Raw genomic sequence first — 19,705 nt, 5'->3', positions numbered from 1 at the left:
GGGGAACTGAGGTTCCCGTCAGGTTTTATGGTTGGTTTATTCATGGTACGGGGTGAAATTGTCGCGGTTTTCATCCGAGGTATGGAATCCGTGGTTATTGTGGGCCTTTTTTCCACGGGCAGGGTCCCACGGGAAAGGGGGGGCCTTTGTGTTTACACCACGGGCTAGTGCGGCTTTACGGCTCGTGGTTGGTGTACGCGGCAACATGTTGGTGTGAGTTACCTGTGATGAGGTATCGATGTTATGTACGGTCGGTGGTTGTAACCTCCTTGATTCTAAAGGGTTAAGTCTGGCGGTTCGTACACTAAGGTTGGAGGTTACACAAGTTTAAGGAAATGTATGTTTGAATAAAGTTTTTTTACGTGTCACAGTACTTTCATAAATAAAACCGTGGCCTTTCAGAATCCAATTTGGTGTCTGTCGTTATTTATTGAACATACACTCTCAACATGACCCACGAATGTATCTAGTGCCTTGATCATGTGCGGCTGACCAAGTCTCTGAAGGCCGATCTTGCGGTGTGGGACATGTTTTTGTGTGACTACAATGGCCGGTGTTTGTGGATGGAGGAGGCGGTGTCTAATGCGGATCTGGAGTTGTGGACGGATTCCGCTGGAGCGGTGGGGTTTGGCGCTTATTTCAGGGGAAGCTGGTGTGTTGGGAGCTGGCCGGACGGCTGGGTTTGACGGAAAATGCGACCTTTTATGGAGTTGTTTCCCATTTCGGTCGCGGTTGAGATTGTGGGCGTGCAGGCCCTTACTAGTCTTACCTCTTCCTCGGTTCCCTCGGTGCTGCGTTTGTCGCGGAGATTGGTGTCGCGTCGTTTACAGCTTAATATGTGTCTCGGGGCTTCTCGTGTTTTCCGGGTGTTGATAACTGTCTAGCGGATTCCCTTTCTCGTTTGCAGGTGGAGCGGTTCTTCACTCTGGCGCCCGGGGCGGACAAGGCGGGCGCGGAATTTCCGCTGTGGATGTGGAGTCTGGGCGATCCGGAGTAGAGTTCCTTCTGCAGCGTTTGCTGGTCCCTGCTACGCGCCAGTTTTACGACAAGGTTTGGCAGGAATGGTCTGTGTTTTGGAAGGAGGCGGCTGTTTTGGAACGGGGGTCCTGTTAGGGCTGAGGGTCTGCTTTGGCCCGTGGGCTACTGGTTTAGTAGTGGGGTTTCCGTGGCTGGGTTAGATCGCCGGATGGCGGCTTTGGCTTTTCATTTTAAGGCGGGAGGGGGAGCCTGATTTCACTAAGCATTTTACGGTACGTCAGGCTCTCCGGGGTTATCGGAGGGGGTGCGGTACGGCGGGACACGAGGCGTCCGGTTTCCTATCCTTTGCTTCTGGATTTGGTGGCGTTTTTGAAAGGGGGTTTCTGTAGTTTTGCCTGGCTTTCTCTTTGGCGCGTTCCGGATTGTGGAATCGGTGAGCCCTAGCAAGGTCGTCCCTGGGGGTATTCAGTTCGAGGACGTGTTGGTTGTTAGTGGGGGGGGGGGGTTTGGTTGTCTATTCGTAGGTCCAAGACGGATCAGGAAGGTAGGGGTCGTTTTATAGTCTTGCAGGATCTCCCTGGTTCTCCTGTTTGCCCTCGTGGCTGTTTGTTTGGAGGAGTATGTTGCTGTGCGTCCTAGGGGTGGGGGTCCTTTGCTGTTGCATGTGGATGGGACATGTCTCTGTCTCGTTTCCAGTTTATCGCTTTGTTCAAGCGGGCTCTTGTGGGCCTTGGTTTATCGGTTGGTGATTATGGGTCCCATTCCACGGAGGCTGCCCGGTGGGGGGGGGGGGGTTGCGTCAGGAGGTGATCATGCGGATGGGGAGATGGGAGTCTATTGGTTTTTCGGTCTTCTATTCGTCCTCGTTTGCTGTGATGTTTTTCCTGTTGTTTGTTGGTGATTTCATTTTCTTTGTTTGTTTCTCGCAGGTGCGGTCTGGATCCTGGGGCACTCCTCTGTATTTCGGGCGGCGAGGCGTGCTGCTGTCGTGCGGCCGAACAGGAGACGGGTGGGTCTGGATCCCGCGCTGTTGAGAATCCGCTGGCTCGGTTTTCGTGGTCTGCGTCGGGATCGTGCCTCCCGGGAGGTGTCTCGCCACGTTCGGGTTCATGGTGTGCCTGGGATCCTGCTCCTGCGTGTCGGCGGGAACGATTTGTGTTTTGATTGCTGATATTAAGGCGGCCTCGCTTCAGCTTTGGGCCGCTTATCCGGAGACGGTGTTTGTCTGGTCGGAGATTGTGCGCCGATTGCGTCGGCGTGGGGCCAACTCGTTGGCCGGTATTGCGCGGGCTCGGAAGCGGGTTGACAGGTGTGTGTGTCTGGTTTTGTGGCTTTTCGGGGCGGGGTGGTGGACCTGGGGGGTGATGTGGCTGGGTTGTTTTGGGAAGATGATGGGGTTCATCTGACGGATATCGGTTTGGATATCCAGTTGCTTGACGTTCGGTCAGGTTTGGAACGGGGCCGCGGCTGTGTTGGGGGAGCCGGTGAAGCGCAAGGGGGTCGCGTTCACCGGCTTTGGCCGGGGGCTCAGGTTTTGAAGCTGGTACGGTGCAGGAGTTAACCCTCTAGGTGCGGTTACTTGTGGTGCACAGAGGTGTAAGTGCAGGACGCTCCGGGGGCATCTGCCCCTGTGAATCGTAGGGTCGCGTGACTGCCGCGCTGGGGATACAGGTGGACGCGTCCATACCGGCAGGTGACTTTATGGTTACGATTGGTTATCATCGTTGTTGTTGTTGTGATTTTGACGGTGAAATGTTTATATACTGGGCCAAAATATGTTTGGCTAATAAACGGTTATAAAGTTATCATAAATGATGTAAACATTTAAGAAGGTTGAGTGTCGCGGTGCCGTGTTATATGCGGTCCGTAGTTGACAATTAATAAAGTTTTGAAATAAAGAATCGTCTCTTGTTTTATTTAGAAGGGGGGGGGGGGGGGGGGGGGGGGGGGGGTGGGGGGGACCGAAACTGGACGCTACTTCATTCATGCGGTCTCAGCCACTGACCTTAAAGCTCTTTGGCCAATTCCTGATTATCCGTTGCCCCATGCAGAGGTGGACTTGGCCGGAAGCCGGGGGCAACAGGTTGAAGCCGAGTTACAATGAGCGTGTAACCCGGCCCCTGTGGCGTAGCTCTTTGTAAAGAATAACGTATTTATTTTGTGACTTCTGGTACTTGGCTCTGTATTGGTGCACGGACCGATCCCGCGGCGCTGCGGACGGACAAACAAACAAACAAACAAATGCTCTTTTCTCCTGGATGTTTTGTAAGGGTTTTCTTTCTTTTTAAGTAAGTTGTTTTCTTTTGTTTTATATAGATCTTATCGTGCGCTCCAAATGGCAATTGTAATATCTATCATCTCCCCGACTCTTGGCTTTCCTGGAAAACAAAAACCTGATTTGATTTCCCTTCTAACAACAAACAAACAATGGCTTCACGGCGTCCTGATATTTGATGAAGAACAACGGCTTTGAGTAACGGCGGTCAAACTCAGGTGAGGTTTTTAGTGCGATATTTATTGATGTAGCGAGGAAGTGGCCGGACCTTTTATACGAGTGAATGTGAAACGTTTGGGGATAATTTGTTCTGGGTTATTTGGCGGTATGCGTTCTGTTTTCAATGTTGTAGAGTTGGCCCAAGGACAATCTTGTGGTGGGTATTCACAAGAAGCTAAACTGGGGCAATAAATGTAACCAGTTTCAGGTTTTACCCCATGCGGGCGAGGAGCATGGCTCCTGGTGGTGTCCTGTGGTGATCTTGGTTGGCGTAGACTCGTAAGGGCAGGGAAGATAGATCTGTAGCCCCCCCTTGTGCCAAATGTGAACCCAATGACCTTCTGGTTATTGCATTAAACCCACGGGGTAAGTACTCACTCCATATGCGATGCCCCTTTTTGTACCGTGGCTCGTGTCACCTCTCTCTCTCTCTCTCTCTCTCTCTCTCTCTCTCTCTCTGTGCCAAGAACTTGTTTTGTCTGTTTGTTTGTTGGAGTATTTTAGAAATAATAAATCAATTAATGAGTGACCATCGTGAGGGGATTTGACAAACTATTTTCTTTATTAGCAAATATAACAACAAATGCATTTCCTTTGGCTTCAATAGTTAAAACATTGGCTAATTATGACATCATCACCATTTGACTCAAGGTGTTTGTTTGTTTGTTTAGTGCATTCATATACATTCGATGTGCCCTAAGGGCGCGGGGCCAATCGATAAATATTGGTTATCTCTGCCCAGGGTCCCCATTAATGTTGGCGATGATATTCAGAGGATATTTGATGTTTGTTTGGCGATGTTCCGTGTATCCGTTTAAATGTTTATTGGCCGTCTGCGGGAACGTTGGAGTGGATTACATGCAGAATCCTTCCACGCTAGATTTTAGAAATAGAATTACGGGACACGTCGGAGGATTTGTTGAAATGCTGAAATGTGCTGTTTGTTTGTTTGATGGAAAATGTCCAAATATTTACCGACGACAGCGGTGGTCTGTGACTTGCTTCTAGAAGCCTTTAGAACATCAAGTCCGTTCATAAAAGCCACAGAATTGACTGCTTTTTATGGTGGAATGGTGTGCAGAAATTTACAAAAGCAGAATAAGCATGACTCTGGTACAATGGGAATTCTCCTTCCTTTGTCTGTATCTCCTATCTATCTTTAAAATGTCTAAGTAAGTAAGTAAAAAGGCAGAAATCCGCTGGCGATGATGTCTCTTTGGCGTCGGACGGTTAGATCTGCAGAAGTAGGGCGAGGCCGGCTAGGACCCATTTGGATGGGGTCTCCTTGGTTTTGAGGTTGAACGTCCATACGTAGGTGGGTCCTCTCTGACGCGTTTTGTAGACGGGACAGGCGTACATGTTCCGGGCGTCCTGCTTATCCACAGGGATGGCCTTGATGAAGATGACGGGCATGGGCGGCGTTAGGTCTTTGAGCCGAGCGTCTGTGATGATGCCGGTCTACAAAGTAAAGAAGGCAGAGATGGTTTAGTGGATACGTTGACTTCTTCTCCCCCCCCCCTGACCGAGATCAGCAGTAACGGGGGGACGTGACGACAAACCCCCCCCCCCCCCCCGACGACATTCCCCCGATCTGTCTCTTTTCTGTTTGTTTAAGGAAACTAAAGACGTTTTGTTGAGGTTTGATACGGACTCGAGCGCTGTTAAGCTTTCCTTATTATTTATTTGTTTGCTGATGATTGAACATCATCTCCTTAACCAAATGCTAACAAACAAACAGTTTGAGGGGGGAAAACCAGGCGCGTTGCATCGTGATGTGTCGTCGTTGTTATAAATTACCATGGTAACAACAACAACAACAGCAACGATATCCAGAGAATTCTCCTCTATTCGGCTCAGATAGATACCCAGAAGAAGCATCGTAGAAACGATGTGGTGATGCAGGGAGAGGAATATTCGCGAGCGGAAGGAAGGCGCAGCATATATATGTTAATGATGAATTATTAGGCACGGATGCGGGACGGGGATATTAATGTTTATGAGGAGACGCCGTATGTCTAGTGTGTTTGTTATTTTGTGGTTATGAATCGTGATAGAGCGAAGTCAGGTGGAGAGGTCTCGGCGTGGAATGCATTTCATATTTGCTGGACAGGTCTCGATAATAAAATGCAGAAATGCTAGAGAGAGAGAGGGAGACGGGCTAGTGACTAAAGGGGGAACTGGCAATGTTTGTTTGTGAAATATTTGTTACCGGTGTGGTTCATGTTTGAAGCCTTGTCTAATAATAATAATGAATGATGATGATGATGATGATGATGAGCAAACTGCTAAGACTGCATTACAGGGTGCAGGTATTGTTTGGAGCGCAGCAAGCGTGATTATTTATTTGTGGTGTGCTTTATATTCCTCATTGTTTGTTTGTTTGTTTGTTTCCTCCATGTGATAGATAGGGGACCGGCTGTGTGGAGATTGTCGGAAAGGTCCTAGAAGCTCCTTGTGGGTCTGAGGAGTCTGGGGGTACCACGGAACGTGATGGAGATTGCCGTCGGGATGTGCAAAGGTGGGTATCATGAATCAGCACTCGACAGTGAGGTGCGGATGGTGCTTGTTTGAGTGAGCGTGCGTGGAAGGCGGTTTTCCTTTGAGAGATTAAAGGGCGAATGGAAGATCTGTGCGGCTCCAGTTCAGACTGCGATTGGGTTCGACAGGGCCGCGCCGTTTTTCGCTATCCCGCTTTGTTGATATCGGTCCTCCGTTGATGATTCCCCTGGCTTGCCGCTCTCGAAGGGTTAATTCTGCTTCCCTCCAGTGCCGCCTGATTGATTGTGATGGGACACCTGTGGGGGCGACGCCTGCTTCCTGCGTGCCGGCTCGGCCCATTGGTGGGGAGGGCCTATATGTTTGGCCGTGGCTGGCTTGGCCACAAGCTTGCTTGGCCTAAGTGGCTGCTTAAGTGGCGGAGTTCAACCGGGAGTTCCGCCGGGGCAGCGCGGGGCGCCCCTCAGCACAAGGTAAGAGCACCTCTCCCCTATCACCAGTCCCAACAACCCCACAGCCACTCCACACCCACACCCTTGTGATATCCCACCTGCAGTATCACAACTGCCTTCCTTACTAACCGTTGCTCTCCACCTCTCACCCCCTGCAATCCATTCCCAACGCTGCGGCCAAACTAATCACTCTCGGCCGACAACCACCGCTTCGCCGGCTCCCCACACCCTTCGGAATCTAATGTCAAAACACCCGACCCTTGCATCTCTATCCTCCTATCAATCACCATACACCCCCCCCCTATACAACACAACACAACGACACTATCCCCCCCTACCCACCCTCCTCGCTACTCACTCTCACAACCTGCGGCTTGCTTTCCTCTACTGTCGTCATTACCTCTTCTCGCTCCCAAAAGCTCCCTGAAAACCCACTTCTTCTCCTTCATTCCTTTACAGAGCTCTCAACCAGCGTCCTAATCACAGCCATCGCAACAAACGGCTTCAACGCATCGGCGCAACCACATCGGCTCGTCCTCACCCCAGCCGTCCGCTCCTATCGTCGGCTCTCTCGCTCCCCTCAACCGCCAACTAGATTGTAAGCTCCCGGGAGCAGGGCCCTCTTCGCACCAGTTTGTTATTGTATGTGTGTGTGTGTTTATATATGGTTCCAACAAACAGTTGTAACAACAGCACTTTATAAATAAATACGTAAAATCTATATAATGTTATGATGTAGGAGCCCACAGTCCTCGCTCTCTGACACATTCGTTCAAAGCTTTGCAGCTCATGTCAAAGCCAATGGCACAAGGGGAAGAGCTAAACAACGCTCGGATAACAACGTGCCACTTGACCACACCTCGGAGATTTAAATAAATACATCATCTTCTTTTCCCCCACTGATCTTCAAGAACAAAACAAAGTCAGAGAGAGATCGCCTTCATGTGTTCCGTGTTTGTTATTAGCTCCTTGTGGAGCCTTCACAGATTCCCATTCCCTAGATCTTCGAGAACGTTCTCAAATAAACAAACAAGATGATGCAGGACAAAACCCCTCTAATCGCTAACGCACACAAATGTATCTTCTAAGGATGTTTCTAGAGGTTGACTATCTATCTATCTGGTCACCGTGTTATGTGATGTTACAGTGTGGAGGTAGTAACATAGTAACAAACATAGTAACATAGTTCATAAGGTTGAAAAAAGACCAAAGTCCATCAAGTTCAACCTATATACATATTGTGTCCCTACTGTGTTGATCCAGAGGAAGGCCAAACAAAACCCTTATGAAGCAGATGCCAATAATTGCCCCATACCAGGGGGAAAATTCCTTCCCGACTCCAAATATGGCAATCAATCAGAATAAATCCCTGGATCAACGTTCTGTCCCTATTAATCTAATATCCAGAACTTTGTAATATTATTGCTTTCAAGAAACACGTCCAGGCTCCTTTTGAACTCTTCTTTTATTGAGTTTTTACCATTACCACTTCCTCTGGCAGAGAGTTCCATAATCTCACCGCTCTTACTGTAAAGAACCCCCGTCTGTGCTGGTGTAGAAACCTTCTTTCCTCCAGCCGTAGAGGATGTCCCCTTGTTGTTATAGATACAGTCCTGGGTATAAATAGGTCCTGGGAGTGATCTCTGTACTGCCCCCCTTATATATTTATACATAGTTATTAAATCCCCCCCCCCCCTAAGCCGTCTTTTTTCCAAACTAAATAACCCCAATTCTGATAATCTTTCTGGGTACCGTAGTCCTCCCGTTCCCCTTATTACTCTGGTTGCCCGTCTTTGAACCCTCTCCAGCTCCACTATATCTTTCCTGTACACTGGTGCCCAGTACTGTACACAGTATTCCATGTGTGGTCTGACTACCGACTTGTACAGTGGTAGAATAATTTCCTTGTCGTGGGCATCTATGCCCCTTTTGATGCACCCCATGATTTGTTTGTTGCCTTAGCAGCAGCTGCGGTCGCTACGGGCAAATTTACAGTTAACTAAAACTCCTAAGAAGTCCTTTTCCATGTCGGTCGTCCCCAGTGTTTTCCCATTTAATACATATTCCCAGCCTGGATGTTTCTTCCCCACGTGCATAACCTTACATTTATCCGTGTTGAACCTCATCTGCCACATCCCAGCCCGAGCCCCCAACCTACGCAGATCCATTTGTAATCGTGCGCTGTCCTCTATTGCGTTAACCACGTTACAGAGCTTGGTATCGTCTGCAAAGATTGATACTTTACTATGCAATCCCTCTACAAGGTCATTAATAAATATATTAAAAAGAATAGGACCCAAAACTGACCCCTGTGGTACCCCCGCTGGCAACAGTCACCCACTCAGAGTATGTACCGTTAATAACCACCCTCTGTTTCCTATCACTGAGCCAGTTACTTACCCGCGTACACGCATTCTCCCCCGGCCCAAGCATTCTCATTTTACGTACCAGCCTTTTATGCGGCACCGTATCAAATGCTTTGGAAAAATCAAGATATACGACATCCAGCGATTCACCCCGATCCGGTCTTGAGCTCACCTCCTCATAAAAGCTGATCAGGTTTGTTTGACCGGACCGATCCCTTGTAAACCCATGCTGATATGGAGTCATACACTTATTTTCATTGAGATTCTCCAAAATAGCATCTCTTAGCCAGCGGCAGCAAACTAACCCATATACACTAGATGATAGATAAATATAATTTCATGTTCCTTCATCTTTCACATAGACAGTCACCCTTGCATGGGGTTCTACCAACCTTCTGGTAGGAGACGACTTTATTATTTCACAAATAATAATCATTTTTTCCCAATAACAACAACAACAACAACAATAACAACAACACATCATACTTTCTAACGTTAAGGAAGCCTCTACCTGTGTGTCCCAGCGTGCTCCTTCCATGTACAAGCCGTGGATGTACGCCCCTTCTCGCGGTGGGCTGCCGAAATCTTCCCGATTCTTCTTTGTCACGTCGCACTGCAAGGTCATCTTGTCAAGAGGCCACTCGTTCTTCCTGGCCATGGACTGCATGATGGCGGTGAGGAAGGACTGCGGGTTGAAGAACCCCGCCAGCCAAACCGCCGACGGCAAAGCAAAGTCTCCCGTCCACGTCTCCAGCTCCTTGATACGACTCAAGAGGTCGACAAACCAGCTGGCGAGGCCAGCCATGGACGGATAAGCTCTCTTGGTCCAGGACTCAGGAACCTGGTCCAGGAAAATGGCATTCTGTAAACTCTCCATGTCGTTGGTCATCGTCAATTCGCCCTGAGGAATAAAACAAAGTCATTTCCTGCCATTGTAAGGCACATCTGGATGTTCATCGAACCGGTTGGAGGTTGACCTTCGCCGTAGATTGCCCCCCCCCCCCCACCCCTGCAAATGTTAAAGACTTTTATGGCTCTCGAGTCACTTTTCGGAAATAGCAATCATCGGTTACATGTGACCTTCACAGCCTCACCCGGCCTCTATGTGTACTTTACAGGCTGAGCGTGAAGCCAGCACGTTACACACACACACACACACACGTGTCAAGTCATTGACGGAGACTGCTGCGTGTTTACACAACCGGCCAAGTACAGCGTGATTTGTCTATATTTGTTTTGGATTCCGAGCGCACGTGAAGGGAAGGTTGGCCGGCCAATCTCTGTCCAAAAACACCAAAATCCCGCTCTATTCTTGTATCATCGTATGTTACTACAAGAGCTGCTGTTACCTTCAACCCCAAGTCGAGCTCTTTGAGGGACCGTTTGATCTCGTTGGTTAGGACGTTCATCCTCTCGCACTCCTGGAAGGCCACCACTATGTACGGCGTCCTCTCCTCCACCTTGGACATGAGTTCGGGGATGTTAAATTCCTCCGGCAGCTTCTCCAGGATCTCGTCCAGCGTGGCTTTCACCTACCGGGAGATAATACGGCTGAAGAAGAAGAAGAAGAAGAAGAAGCGCTCCCTGTTCGGGGGGGGGGGGGGGGGCTAAGCCCTCATCAGAACGCGCTGACCTCTGGAGTTGTTAGTTATGGAATAAAAGCAATCCAGTCCCTTAAACAACTCCATTACTGAGCACGAGATCATTCATCAACACGTCAACCCGCGCCATTTTTTTTACCGTGACATTGAAACGTGTTAACCAGTTGCCTGCCAGTGCCCTTTTGTTATTTCATGTAGTAACATCTAATAAGTCATCTCTATATTATAATCCCCCCCCCCCCCAAAACACTACTTTAGTGCCACTTCTTACACTAAAATATCCAGAAAGGTAACCAACCTGCAGACACGGCTCTTATGCATTGTGTCCGAGGCTATATATACATATATATACATATATACACATACATATACATACATATATATATATATATACACATATACATGGCTACCGGGAGGGGTCAGGTCTATACCTTTTCTTCCCGAGTGGCGCCCCCGCCGTCGCCCATGCTGCTGTCGCGCGGCTGCATCTCCAGCACCGTCCGGAAAAGCTTCTCGGACGTCTGAGTCAGGAACCCGATCTCCGCGTTGGGGTGAAGGCCGTACAGGTACGGGGATTCGGCCGGCAGAACGTCGTCGATATACTGCACGGAGGGAGAAGAAGCGTTACACGTATACGGGGCGGATAACGGCAATCGGAGGAATACAAACATACAGATTCTGCGACTCCGCTATAGAAACTCTACATTGAGAGGAGACGCGTGGAAAGCCATTCATAAATACCTTAAAATAATACAACTGAGAAGAGACGTTTTAATAGTACGGCGTGGGGGGGGGGGGGCATAGCTCATTATTACCTCTTCGCGGGGGGGGTTTGGGATCACCTTTTCTTTTTAGTTACTTTGTTCCTTGTGATCTTTGCCATTAAACTCATTATTTAGTTATTATTGGTTTCTGATTTAGGGATTAGTATGTAACAGTTGCAATGTTTCTTTTTTTCTTGTTATTTCACATTTATTTGGTTCCTCTTAAGCTTTTAAAAGTTACATTTTCTACGTGTTGTTTTTTTTTGTGGTTTTTTTTTTTTTTTACCCTTTTCTGCATGTATCAGCAGATTTCATTCCAAATCCACATAACTGGGAGTTGGCTGTTTTGTTTTGTTTATAAATCAATTTCCTAATCAAATCAATAAACAGTAAAAATACCCCTGGCGTGTATTAATACACGCGTGTTTCAACTGTGGAGCGACGGTCCTCCAGCGGCTATGAGGTACCGAGGGGTTCTACGACCACTGCTGGAGAGCCTACGGGCACCTAATGCGACATTTACTTCTATGACCCACTTCAGCCGGCGACTGTTATTGCGATGTCATACCTGGTGATATCCGTTGTAATCCATGTTTCCGGGAAGAGGGAAGCCCGGAGCCAGGAACAGCTCCCCCTCCAGCATCTCGGGTTTGATAAACTCCTCCAGGTACGTCCTGCAGAGCCTTCGGTCCCAATCATCCGTAATGTGACCGCCGTACATGATCTCCCCAAAAAGATAGCGCAGGTCGTCGTACGGCACCTGAGAAGACAGACGGGCGGCACGGATCAGGACACGTCTGGATCGGAACCGGCCGCCGGCCACGGGTCGGTGAGCTACGTCTGATGGATGCTGATCCCTCGGCTCGGAGGCAAACAACTAAAGCGTCCGGATCCCCCCTCCAAGGAGGAAAAATGAGCCTTTCGCTGGTACAAACGACGAGATTTGGCCCTCGGCTCCCTGGCATTAGCGCCAAGTACCGGAGCTCTTGTTATAAAGAATAACGATGCAATACCTGATCTACAACTCATTATTACTGTCTGACAGGAGACTGCTGTGACTCAAAAGCCCCGCGTATATTAACGTTTCAGGCCGTGGCCATTAACCCCTGCCGTGCCACTAAAGTGGGAATTTGCCCCCCCTTTCATCCGTTCGATTCTTACTCAAAGTCCCGCTTTAGCGAACACACTCCACGGGGTACGATAAGCGCATCTTAAACGCCGTCGTGAGCTTGCCCTCCGATGATGTCATAAAGTCAACTCTAAACTAACTACGTGCCAAATATTTCACCGTAACATAAATGTAGACGCGCGACGACGTCATGAGATCCCTTGTTTGCCAACCAAAGGGTTAACGTATTTTGGCAAAGCTCCCGGAACAAAGCGTTACAGAAAATCATCAAACGAAATGAATCCGCAGCCCTCGCTGTTATTATTATTATTATTACGTCTGCCCTGGAAACTAAATGTTTCACGCTGGCGCATGATGAGCGGTGAATCGTAAGCTCTTCGGCACCGTAACCCCCCCCCCCCCCCCTATAGTAAAGCTGGGGGTCTCCTGCTCCGTGTTGCTGACAGCCACCATGAAACGGGACGTCGCCGTCCGCATCGTTTAGTCTCCCAGGGCCCCCATGAATAATTCACGAGACGCGGGCGAGGTGTCTGCGCTTGGGGCGAGACGCTTATCAGAAGCGACGCTGGGTGTTGTCATACTAACTCAGGAGGTGTCACGCAGGCTCCATGCTAAGGAGACATTGCCCGCGTCCCTTCCCCCTCCCGTGCTGCGCAAACATTAACTCTTCGGCTCCCAGGCGGCTTCGGACGGCAAGCGCTGCATTCCCTCTGACAATCAAAGGGTTAATCCTATTAACCCCGAAGGGCATGGTTTGTTACAGACCCCCCCCCCCCCGAGAACTACAAAGATTCTGGGGGATTGCATTTATATTCTGGTTCCCAGGTTATATTTGCCCCCAAGCGCGATCGATGGGCGATGCTGCGGGAATTGCCCCCAAGCTAATGTAAAGGCGAAGCAGAGTACACTAGTCTCTGTGAGTTCTGCTTGGCTTTCGCAGTTGCATTTAGCTTGGACACACAAGCGAATCCTGAGCTGGGGCGAATCTCCTAAGTGACATCTCTAAGTGAGGAGTTACAAGCAAAGAAGGAGTTAAAAAGCAAGAAGGAGGGTAAAATATAAATCCTTGTGATTCCATATATTTATATATATATATTGCGCCTTACTGTCTGTTTTTGCCAGTTATTTGAGCTATCCCCATTGCCAAGATGTCCTCCATGTTTGACAATGCGGTCAGGTGTACATCTTGCTCAATGTATGCAATCCTTGATCAGCGCTTCGAGGGTGCATATTGCTGTGCGAGATGTGTGCGGGTTGCTCATTTGGAAGCACAAATCCTGAGTCTAGAGGAGCAACTGGCAACACTGAGATCTATTGACAACTTGGAGAGGAGTCTGCTGCTCACTGAGCAAGCTCTCTCGCGGGTAGAGGTGGGGGAGGATAGTGGGATGGAGGTACAGGACAGTCAGGCAGCTAGCTGGGTTACAGTTAGAAGGCGGGGTAGGGGTAAAAGCGCCAGGGAGGCTAGTCCTGATCTAGGACACCCCAACAAGTTTGCCCAGTTGGCAGATGAGGGGGATGTTAGTTCAGAGTTAGCAGTACTGCAGCAAGTCACTGCCTCTGACCACCAGAGGGGTGTCTGCTCCAGTAAGGAGGGAAGGAGGAGCGCAGGGCAGGCCAGACAGGTGCTGGTAGTGGGGGACTCAATTATTAGGGGGACAGACAGGGCGATCTGTCACAAAGACCGGGATCGCCGAACAGTGTGTTGTCTGCCTGGCGCTCACGTTCGGCACATCGCGGATCGGGTTGACAGATTACTGGGGGGGGCTGGAGAAGACCCAGCAGTCATGGTGCACATTGGCACCAATGACAAAGTGAGAGGGAGGCAGAGTGTCCTTAAAAATGATTTCAGGGACTTAGGTAGCAAGCTTAAGGCAAGGACCTCCAAGGTAGTATTTTCTGAAATATTACCTGTACCACGTGCCACACCAGAGAGGCAGCGGGAGATTAGGGAGCTAAACAAGTGGCTCAGAAGCTGGTGTAGGAAGGAGGGGTTTGGGTTCATGGAGAACTGGGCCGACTTCTCTGTCGGATACAGGCTCTACGGTAGGGACGGGCTGCACCTCAATGGGGAGGGTGCAGCTGTGCTTGGGGAGAAGATGGCCAGAAGGGTGGAGGAGTGTTTAAACTAGGGAAAGGGGGGAGGGAAACTACAATATAGAAGGGGAAGATAGTGTAGATAGAGAGCTGGGGCTTACAAATGTACCTGGGGGTGGAGCGGAGGGAGGGGTTAGAATAGTCAATAGGGATAGGCTTCATAGGGAAAAAAACCATACACCTCTAAATTGTATGCTTACTAATGCCAGAAGTCTGACCAATAAAACTGACGCACCGGAGTTAATAATGTCTGAAGAAAATTATGACATAGTGGGTATAACAGAGACATGGTTGGATGATAGCTATGACTGGGCGGTTAACATACAGGGGTATAGTCTATTCAGGAAGGATCGGAAAAAAACTAAAAGGGGGAGGAGTTTGCCTTTATGTAAAGTCCAGCCTAAAGGCCACACTGCGGGAGAATATATGTGAGGGAAATGATAATGTGGAGTCATTATGGGTAGAAATATATGGAAAGAAAAATAATAAAATACTGATCGGGGTTTGCTATAAGCCACCAAATATAATGGAAGCAGCAGAAGATCAATTATTAAAGCAAATAAACAAGGCAGCAAATCACAATGAGGTGGTTATTATGGGGGACTTTAACTATCCCGACATAAACTGGGAAACAGAGACCTGTGAATCTCATAAAGGAAACCGGTTTCTGACTATAAGTAAGGATAATTATCTGTCCCAAATCGTACAGGACCCGACCAGAGGGGGCGCCCTACTGGACTTAATATTGACCAACGGACCTGACAGAGGAACTAATGTGCAGGTCAGGGGGCATCTAGGAAATAGTGATCACAATATGATGCATTATAACTTGTCCTTCAATAAGGGAACTCTTAGAGGAGCCACAAGAACCATGAACTTTAGGAAGGCAAAGTTTGATCAACTAAGAGAAGCCCTTAACACTGTAAATCGGGAAAATGTCCTCAAAAACAAGAGTACAGACACTCAATGGGAGATTTTTAAGGATATCTTAAATTCTCACTGTGAAAAGTACATACCGTATGGGAATAAAAGAGTCAGGAACAAGAGAAAACCAATGTGGATAAATAAAAATGTAAAGGGGGTAATAAATGGCAAAAAAAAGGCACTTAAGCTACTAAAACAGGAAGGCAGTGAGGAAGCACTAAAAAGCTATTGGGAAAAAAATAAAATATGTAAAAATCAGATAAAAGCAGCAAAAGTGGAGACAGAAAGACTCATTGCCAAAGAGAGTAAAACAAACCCCAAAATGTTCTTTAACTATAGAAATAGTAAAAAGGTTAAAAATGAATGCGTTGGCCCCTTAAAAAGTAATGAGGGAGAAGTTATAGACGGGGATCAGGAAAAAGCTAATCTATTAAATATATTCTTCTCTGCTGTATTCACAGAGGAAAATGAAATGCCAGGTAATATACAGCAGGATGAGATAACTGCCCCAGTACATGTCGCCTGTCTAACCCAGGAAGAAGTGCAGTGCCGCCTAAAAAAAATCAAAATAGACAAATCACCAGGTCCAGATGGCATTCACCCCCCGCGTTCTAAGGGAGTTAAGTAATGTAATAGACAGACCCCTATTTCTAATATTCAAGGACTCTATAGTGACAGGGTCTGTTCCCCAGGACTGGCGCATAGCAAATGTTGTGCCAATATTCAAAAAGGGGACAAAAAGTGACCCGGGAAATTATAGGCCTGTTAGTTTAACTTCTGTTGTGTGTAAACTGTTTGAGGGTTTCCTAAGAGATGCTATTTTGGAGAATCTCAATGAAAATAAGTGTATGACTCCATATCAGCATGGGTTTACAAGGGATCGGTCCTGTCAAACTAACCTGATCAGCTTTTATGAGGAGGTGAGCTCAAGACCGGATCGGGGTGAATCGCTGGATGTCGTATATCTTGATTTTTCCAAAGCATTTGATACGGTGCCACATAAAAGGCTGGTACGTAAAATGAGAATGCTTGGGCCGGGGGAGAATGCGTGTACGTGGGTAAGTAACTGGCTCAGTGATAGGAAACAGAGGTTATTAATGGTACATACTCTGAGTGGGTGACTGTTGCCAGCGGGGTACCACAGGGGTCAGTTTTGGGTCCTATTCTTTTTAATATATTTATTAATGACCTTGTAGAGGGATTGCATAGTAAAGTATCAATCTTTGCAGACGATACTAAGCTCTGTAACGTGGTTAACGCAATAGAGGACAGTTCACGATTACAAATGGATCTGCGTAGGTTGGAGGCTTGGGCTGGGATGTGGCAGATGAGGTTCAACACGGATAAATGTAAGGTTATGCACGTGGGGAAGAAAAATCCAGGCTGGGAATATGTATTAAATGGGAAAACACTGGGGACGACCGACATGGAAAAGGACTTAGGAGTTTTAGTTAACGGTACATTTACCCGTAGCGACCGGCGTCAGGCAGCTGCTGCTAAGGGAACAAAAAATCATGGGGTGCATCAAAAGGGGCATAGATGCCCACGACAAGGAAATAATTCTACCGCTGTACAAGTCGCTAGTCAGACCACACGTGGAATACTGTGTACAGTACTGGGCACCAGTGTACAAGAAAGATATAGTGGAGCTGGAGAGGGTTCAAAGACGGGCAACCAGAGTAATAAGGGGAACGGGAGGACTACGGTACCCAGAAAGATTATCAGAATTGGGGGTTATTTAGTTTGGAAAAAAGACGGCTTAGGGGGGGGATTTAATAACTATGTATAAATATATAAGGGGGCAGTACAGAGATCACTCCCAGGACCTATTTATACCCAGGACTGTATCTATAACAACAAGGGGACATCCTCTACGGCTGGAGGAAAGAAGGTTTCTACGCCAGCACAGACGGGGGTTCTTTCTTTACAGTATGAAAGAGCGGTGAGATTATGGAACTCTCTGCCAGAGGAAGTGGTAATGGTAAACTCAATAAAAGAGTTCAAAAAGAACGTTGATCCAGGGATTTATTCCGATTGCCATATTTGGAGTCGGGAAGGAATTTTCCCCCTAGTATGGGGCAATTGGCATCTGCTTCATAAGGGTTTTTTTTGCCTTCCTCTGGATCAACACAGTAGGGACACAATATGTATATAGGTTGAACTTGATGGACTTTGGTGGTTTTTCAACCTTATGAACTATGTTACTATGTTACTACCAGCGGCTCGTGCTGCGACGTCACCGCGCGGCTTCTTGTATCGCCCAGCAGCCCTCTCGCTCCTCGCGCCTGCTTGTAATTGCCCTGGCACAATGGACGGATCGTTTTAACTCCTAAACACCATTAGGATATCTACCCCCCCCCCCCCGGGACGCACCTTGGCGTTGGCCTCCAGGTAGTTGTACAGCACGTTGACGGAGATGGTCAGGTCGCCGGTGTTAAACGGGTACGAGCGGTTCCAGCCCTGCGGTCCAAACTTTCTCCTCTCGGCCACCACGGCGTGGAAGTAGCACAGGGCAAACAGAATGCTCTTGAACTCCGTTTCCCGGGCGCACATCTCCAGCGTGTCCTGCGAACACAAACGTCGCGTAAGACCCAGAAGCCAAAATCGTACTCGGCGCCGCTACACGGCGGCGACATGGAGTCTCCACGGCTTACCCCAAACTTAGTACCACTAGCCGCTTCTCTGTCACAAACAAAACATCTCGACAGCCCGACGTTACCGATCCCTGCTCCGGTGCTCCATATTTCAATATTATTTAAACTGCCCCCCCCCCCCCCCCAACCCTGGACATGGGTAACAATGCACTTTGGCTAAACCGGGGGTCTGCGCAGGACGCTCGTAAGGGACAAACCTCGACCGGCTTTTACTTGGGTAACAACGGCAGCCGAAACAAAGTAACTCCGTGACAAGAGGCGGCGGCTCCTTGATAAACGGCTTCGGCTGTGAAAGGACCGGGTTTGTTCTCAAACGCCTGCGCAACCATCCTGATGAGTGCGGCATAACGGCGTATCGGTAATTAGGGCTGGCACAGAGCCATTTACTCTCGGACCATAGAATTTAAGTCTTTTACCGGCAGATTCCAAACTATGACAACGCGTTTTATAATCTACGTCCCTGTTTATCGTATCGTTTGCCTGTGAAATGACACCGACGGCATCATATTTTCTTTCCCAGGGCAAAACTTGCCACCGAAGCATGACATCACAGCCAGCCGTTTGGCCAATAACAGAATGATCACCTGATTGAAGTTGTCCAGGGCTTTGTGTAAGTTGGCATGCATGCCAGTCGGAGGCTCGTTGGTGATCTTGATGGAGTTTTCCAGGATGCCCTGCGGGATAATGTGCCCGTCCGGGGACCCAGCCGGCTCGGCGCTGATGAAGACGCGGAAGTCGGGGTGACTCCCTTCGCTGTGATGCTCCAACTTCTTCTCCAGGGTACCGAGCCACTTGGCCACCAGATGTATGTTCTAGCAAACGAGAGAACGGCCAACACAAAGAAGCTCAGAATGAACCGATCCACGCGTGCAATGCTCAGTAATGTGTCGAGTTGTTACTATGTGTCGAGTTGTCACTAATGTGTCAATCCATCAAACCCCAGGAGAACTCCACGCTTCATGGAGCTCGGGCTCCAGAAGGTTTGGATGGGAAAGCGTTTCTGCTCTGGAAGGTTCGGCTGGAACTGAACTTCTGAATAAAGCAGCTCGAGCGGCGGCCGCTTCTGACTGGCGACTCGCGTTGGGTTAATCTGTGTATTTATGAAATGTTTCGTCTTTTTTGCGGGTTGCCGGTGTCGGTGGGAATGAATCAGCCGACTGCGTACGGCTTTCAAGTGCATTAAAGAACGGCATCGCCAAAATGACTGACAGCCATTCAAAATACATTTAAGAATAAAAATAATGAAATAATGAAATAGTCTATACGCTACAAAGCTTCCAGGCTATGCTTTTACTCTACGACAGCGTTCCTTCTAGGTAGCAAACCAAAGCCGTTTTGGGACGTTCTATCCTGCCAGGCACTTAATAAACCCAACAAATTAGTAAAATACCATCAGGAAGGATTTGACCAGATTGGAAACCCGATCGGTAATTAAAATCAGACTAATGAATTGGATTCTGAAAGCGTAATTACGGCGCAGCCTCGCTCAGCGCGCCGTGAGATCGCACGTCCGTCCGTCCGTGCGTCTTATTACAGAAAAGCTGTTCTCTGGAACGTTGCCATCGTTCAATTTACGGCGCCATTCCGAGTCAGCGAGGCGACAACGTATGAAAACGAATTCAATTAACTTCACCCCGAAACGCCATCAAAGTGACGTTTCGCCTAATAGGTGCCGACGGCAGTTAAAATGAGAAGATCCACTGAACTTCTCTGAACCGAAAGCCTGTAACGACCCGAAAGGTCCCCGTGA

General features: G+C 48.4%; 1 protein-coding gene across 1 annotated transcript in view; it reads right to left on the bottom strand.

Annotated features, from left to right (window-relative positions):
* Positions 1-4,702: 4,702 nt before the first annotated feature.
* The window catches only part of LOC149281925 (dynein axonemal heavy chain 9-like), a 66,380-nt gene continuing 51,377 nt past the window's right edge, over positions 4,703-19,705 (bottom strand). Inside the window, exons 63-69 of the mRNA XM_089498827.1 lie at positions 18,540-18,767; positions 17,675-17,866; positions 11,720-11,911; positions 10,819-10,989; positions 10,136-10,318; positions 9,298-9,687; positions 4,703-4,930 (exon numbers count right to left, since the gene is read on the bottom strand). Coding sequence (XP_089354953.1) covers positions 4,703-4,930; positions 9,298-9,687; positions 10,136-10,318; positions 10,819-10,989; positions 11,720-11,911; positions 17,675-17,866; positions 18,540-18,767 — 1,584 coding nt within the window. The remainder of the gene's footprint in view (positions 4,931-9,297; positions 9,688-10,135; positions 10,319-10,818; positions 10,990-11,719; positions 11,912-17,674; positions 17,867-18,539; positions 18,768-19,705) is intronic.

The sequence above is a fragment of the Sceloporus occidentalis genome, unplaced genomic scaffold (assembly GCF_023333645.1).
Source record: "Sceloporus occidentalis isolate IW3139 unplaced genomic scaffold, rSceOcc1.0.p SCAF_126, whole genome shotgun sequence".
NCBI classification, from domain to species: domain Eukaryota; kingdom Metazoa; phylum Chordata; class Lepidosauria; order Squamata; family Phrynosomatidae; genus Sceloporus; species Sceloporus occidentalis.
Note: the sequence above shows the minus strand (reverse complement) of the source record. Positions and strands in the feature narration are given on the sequence as shown.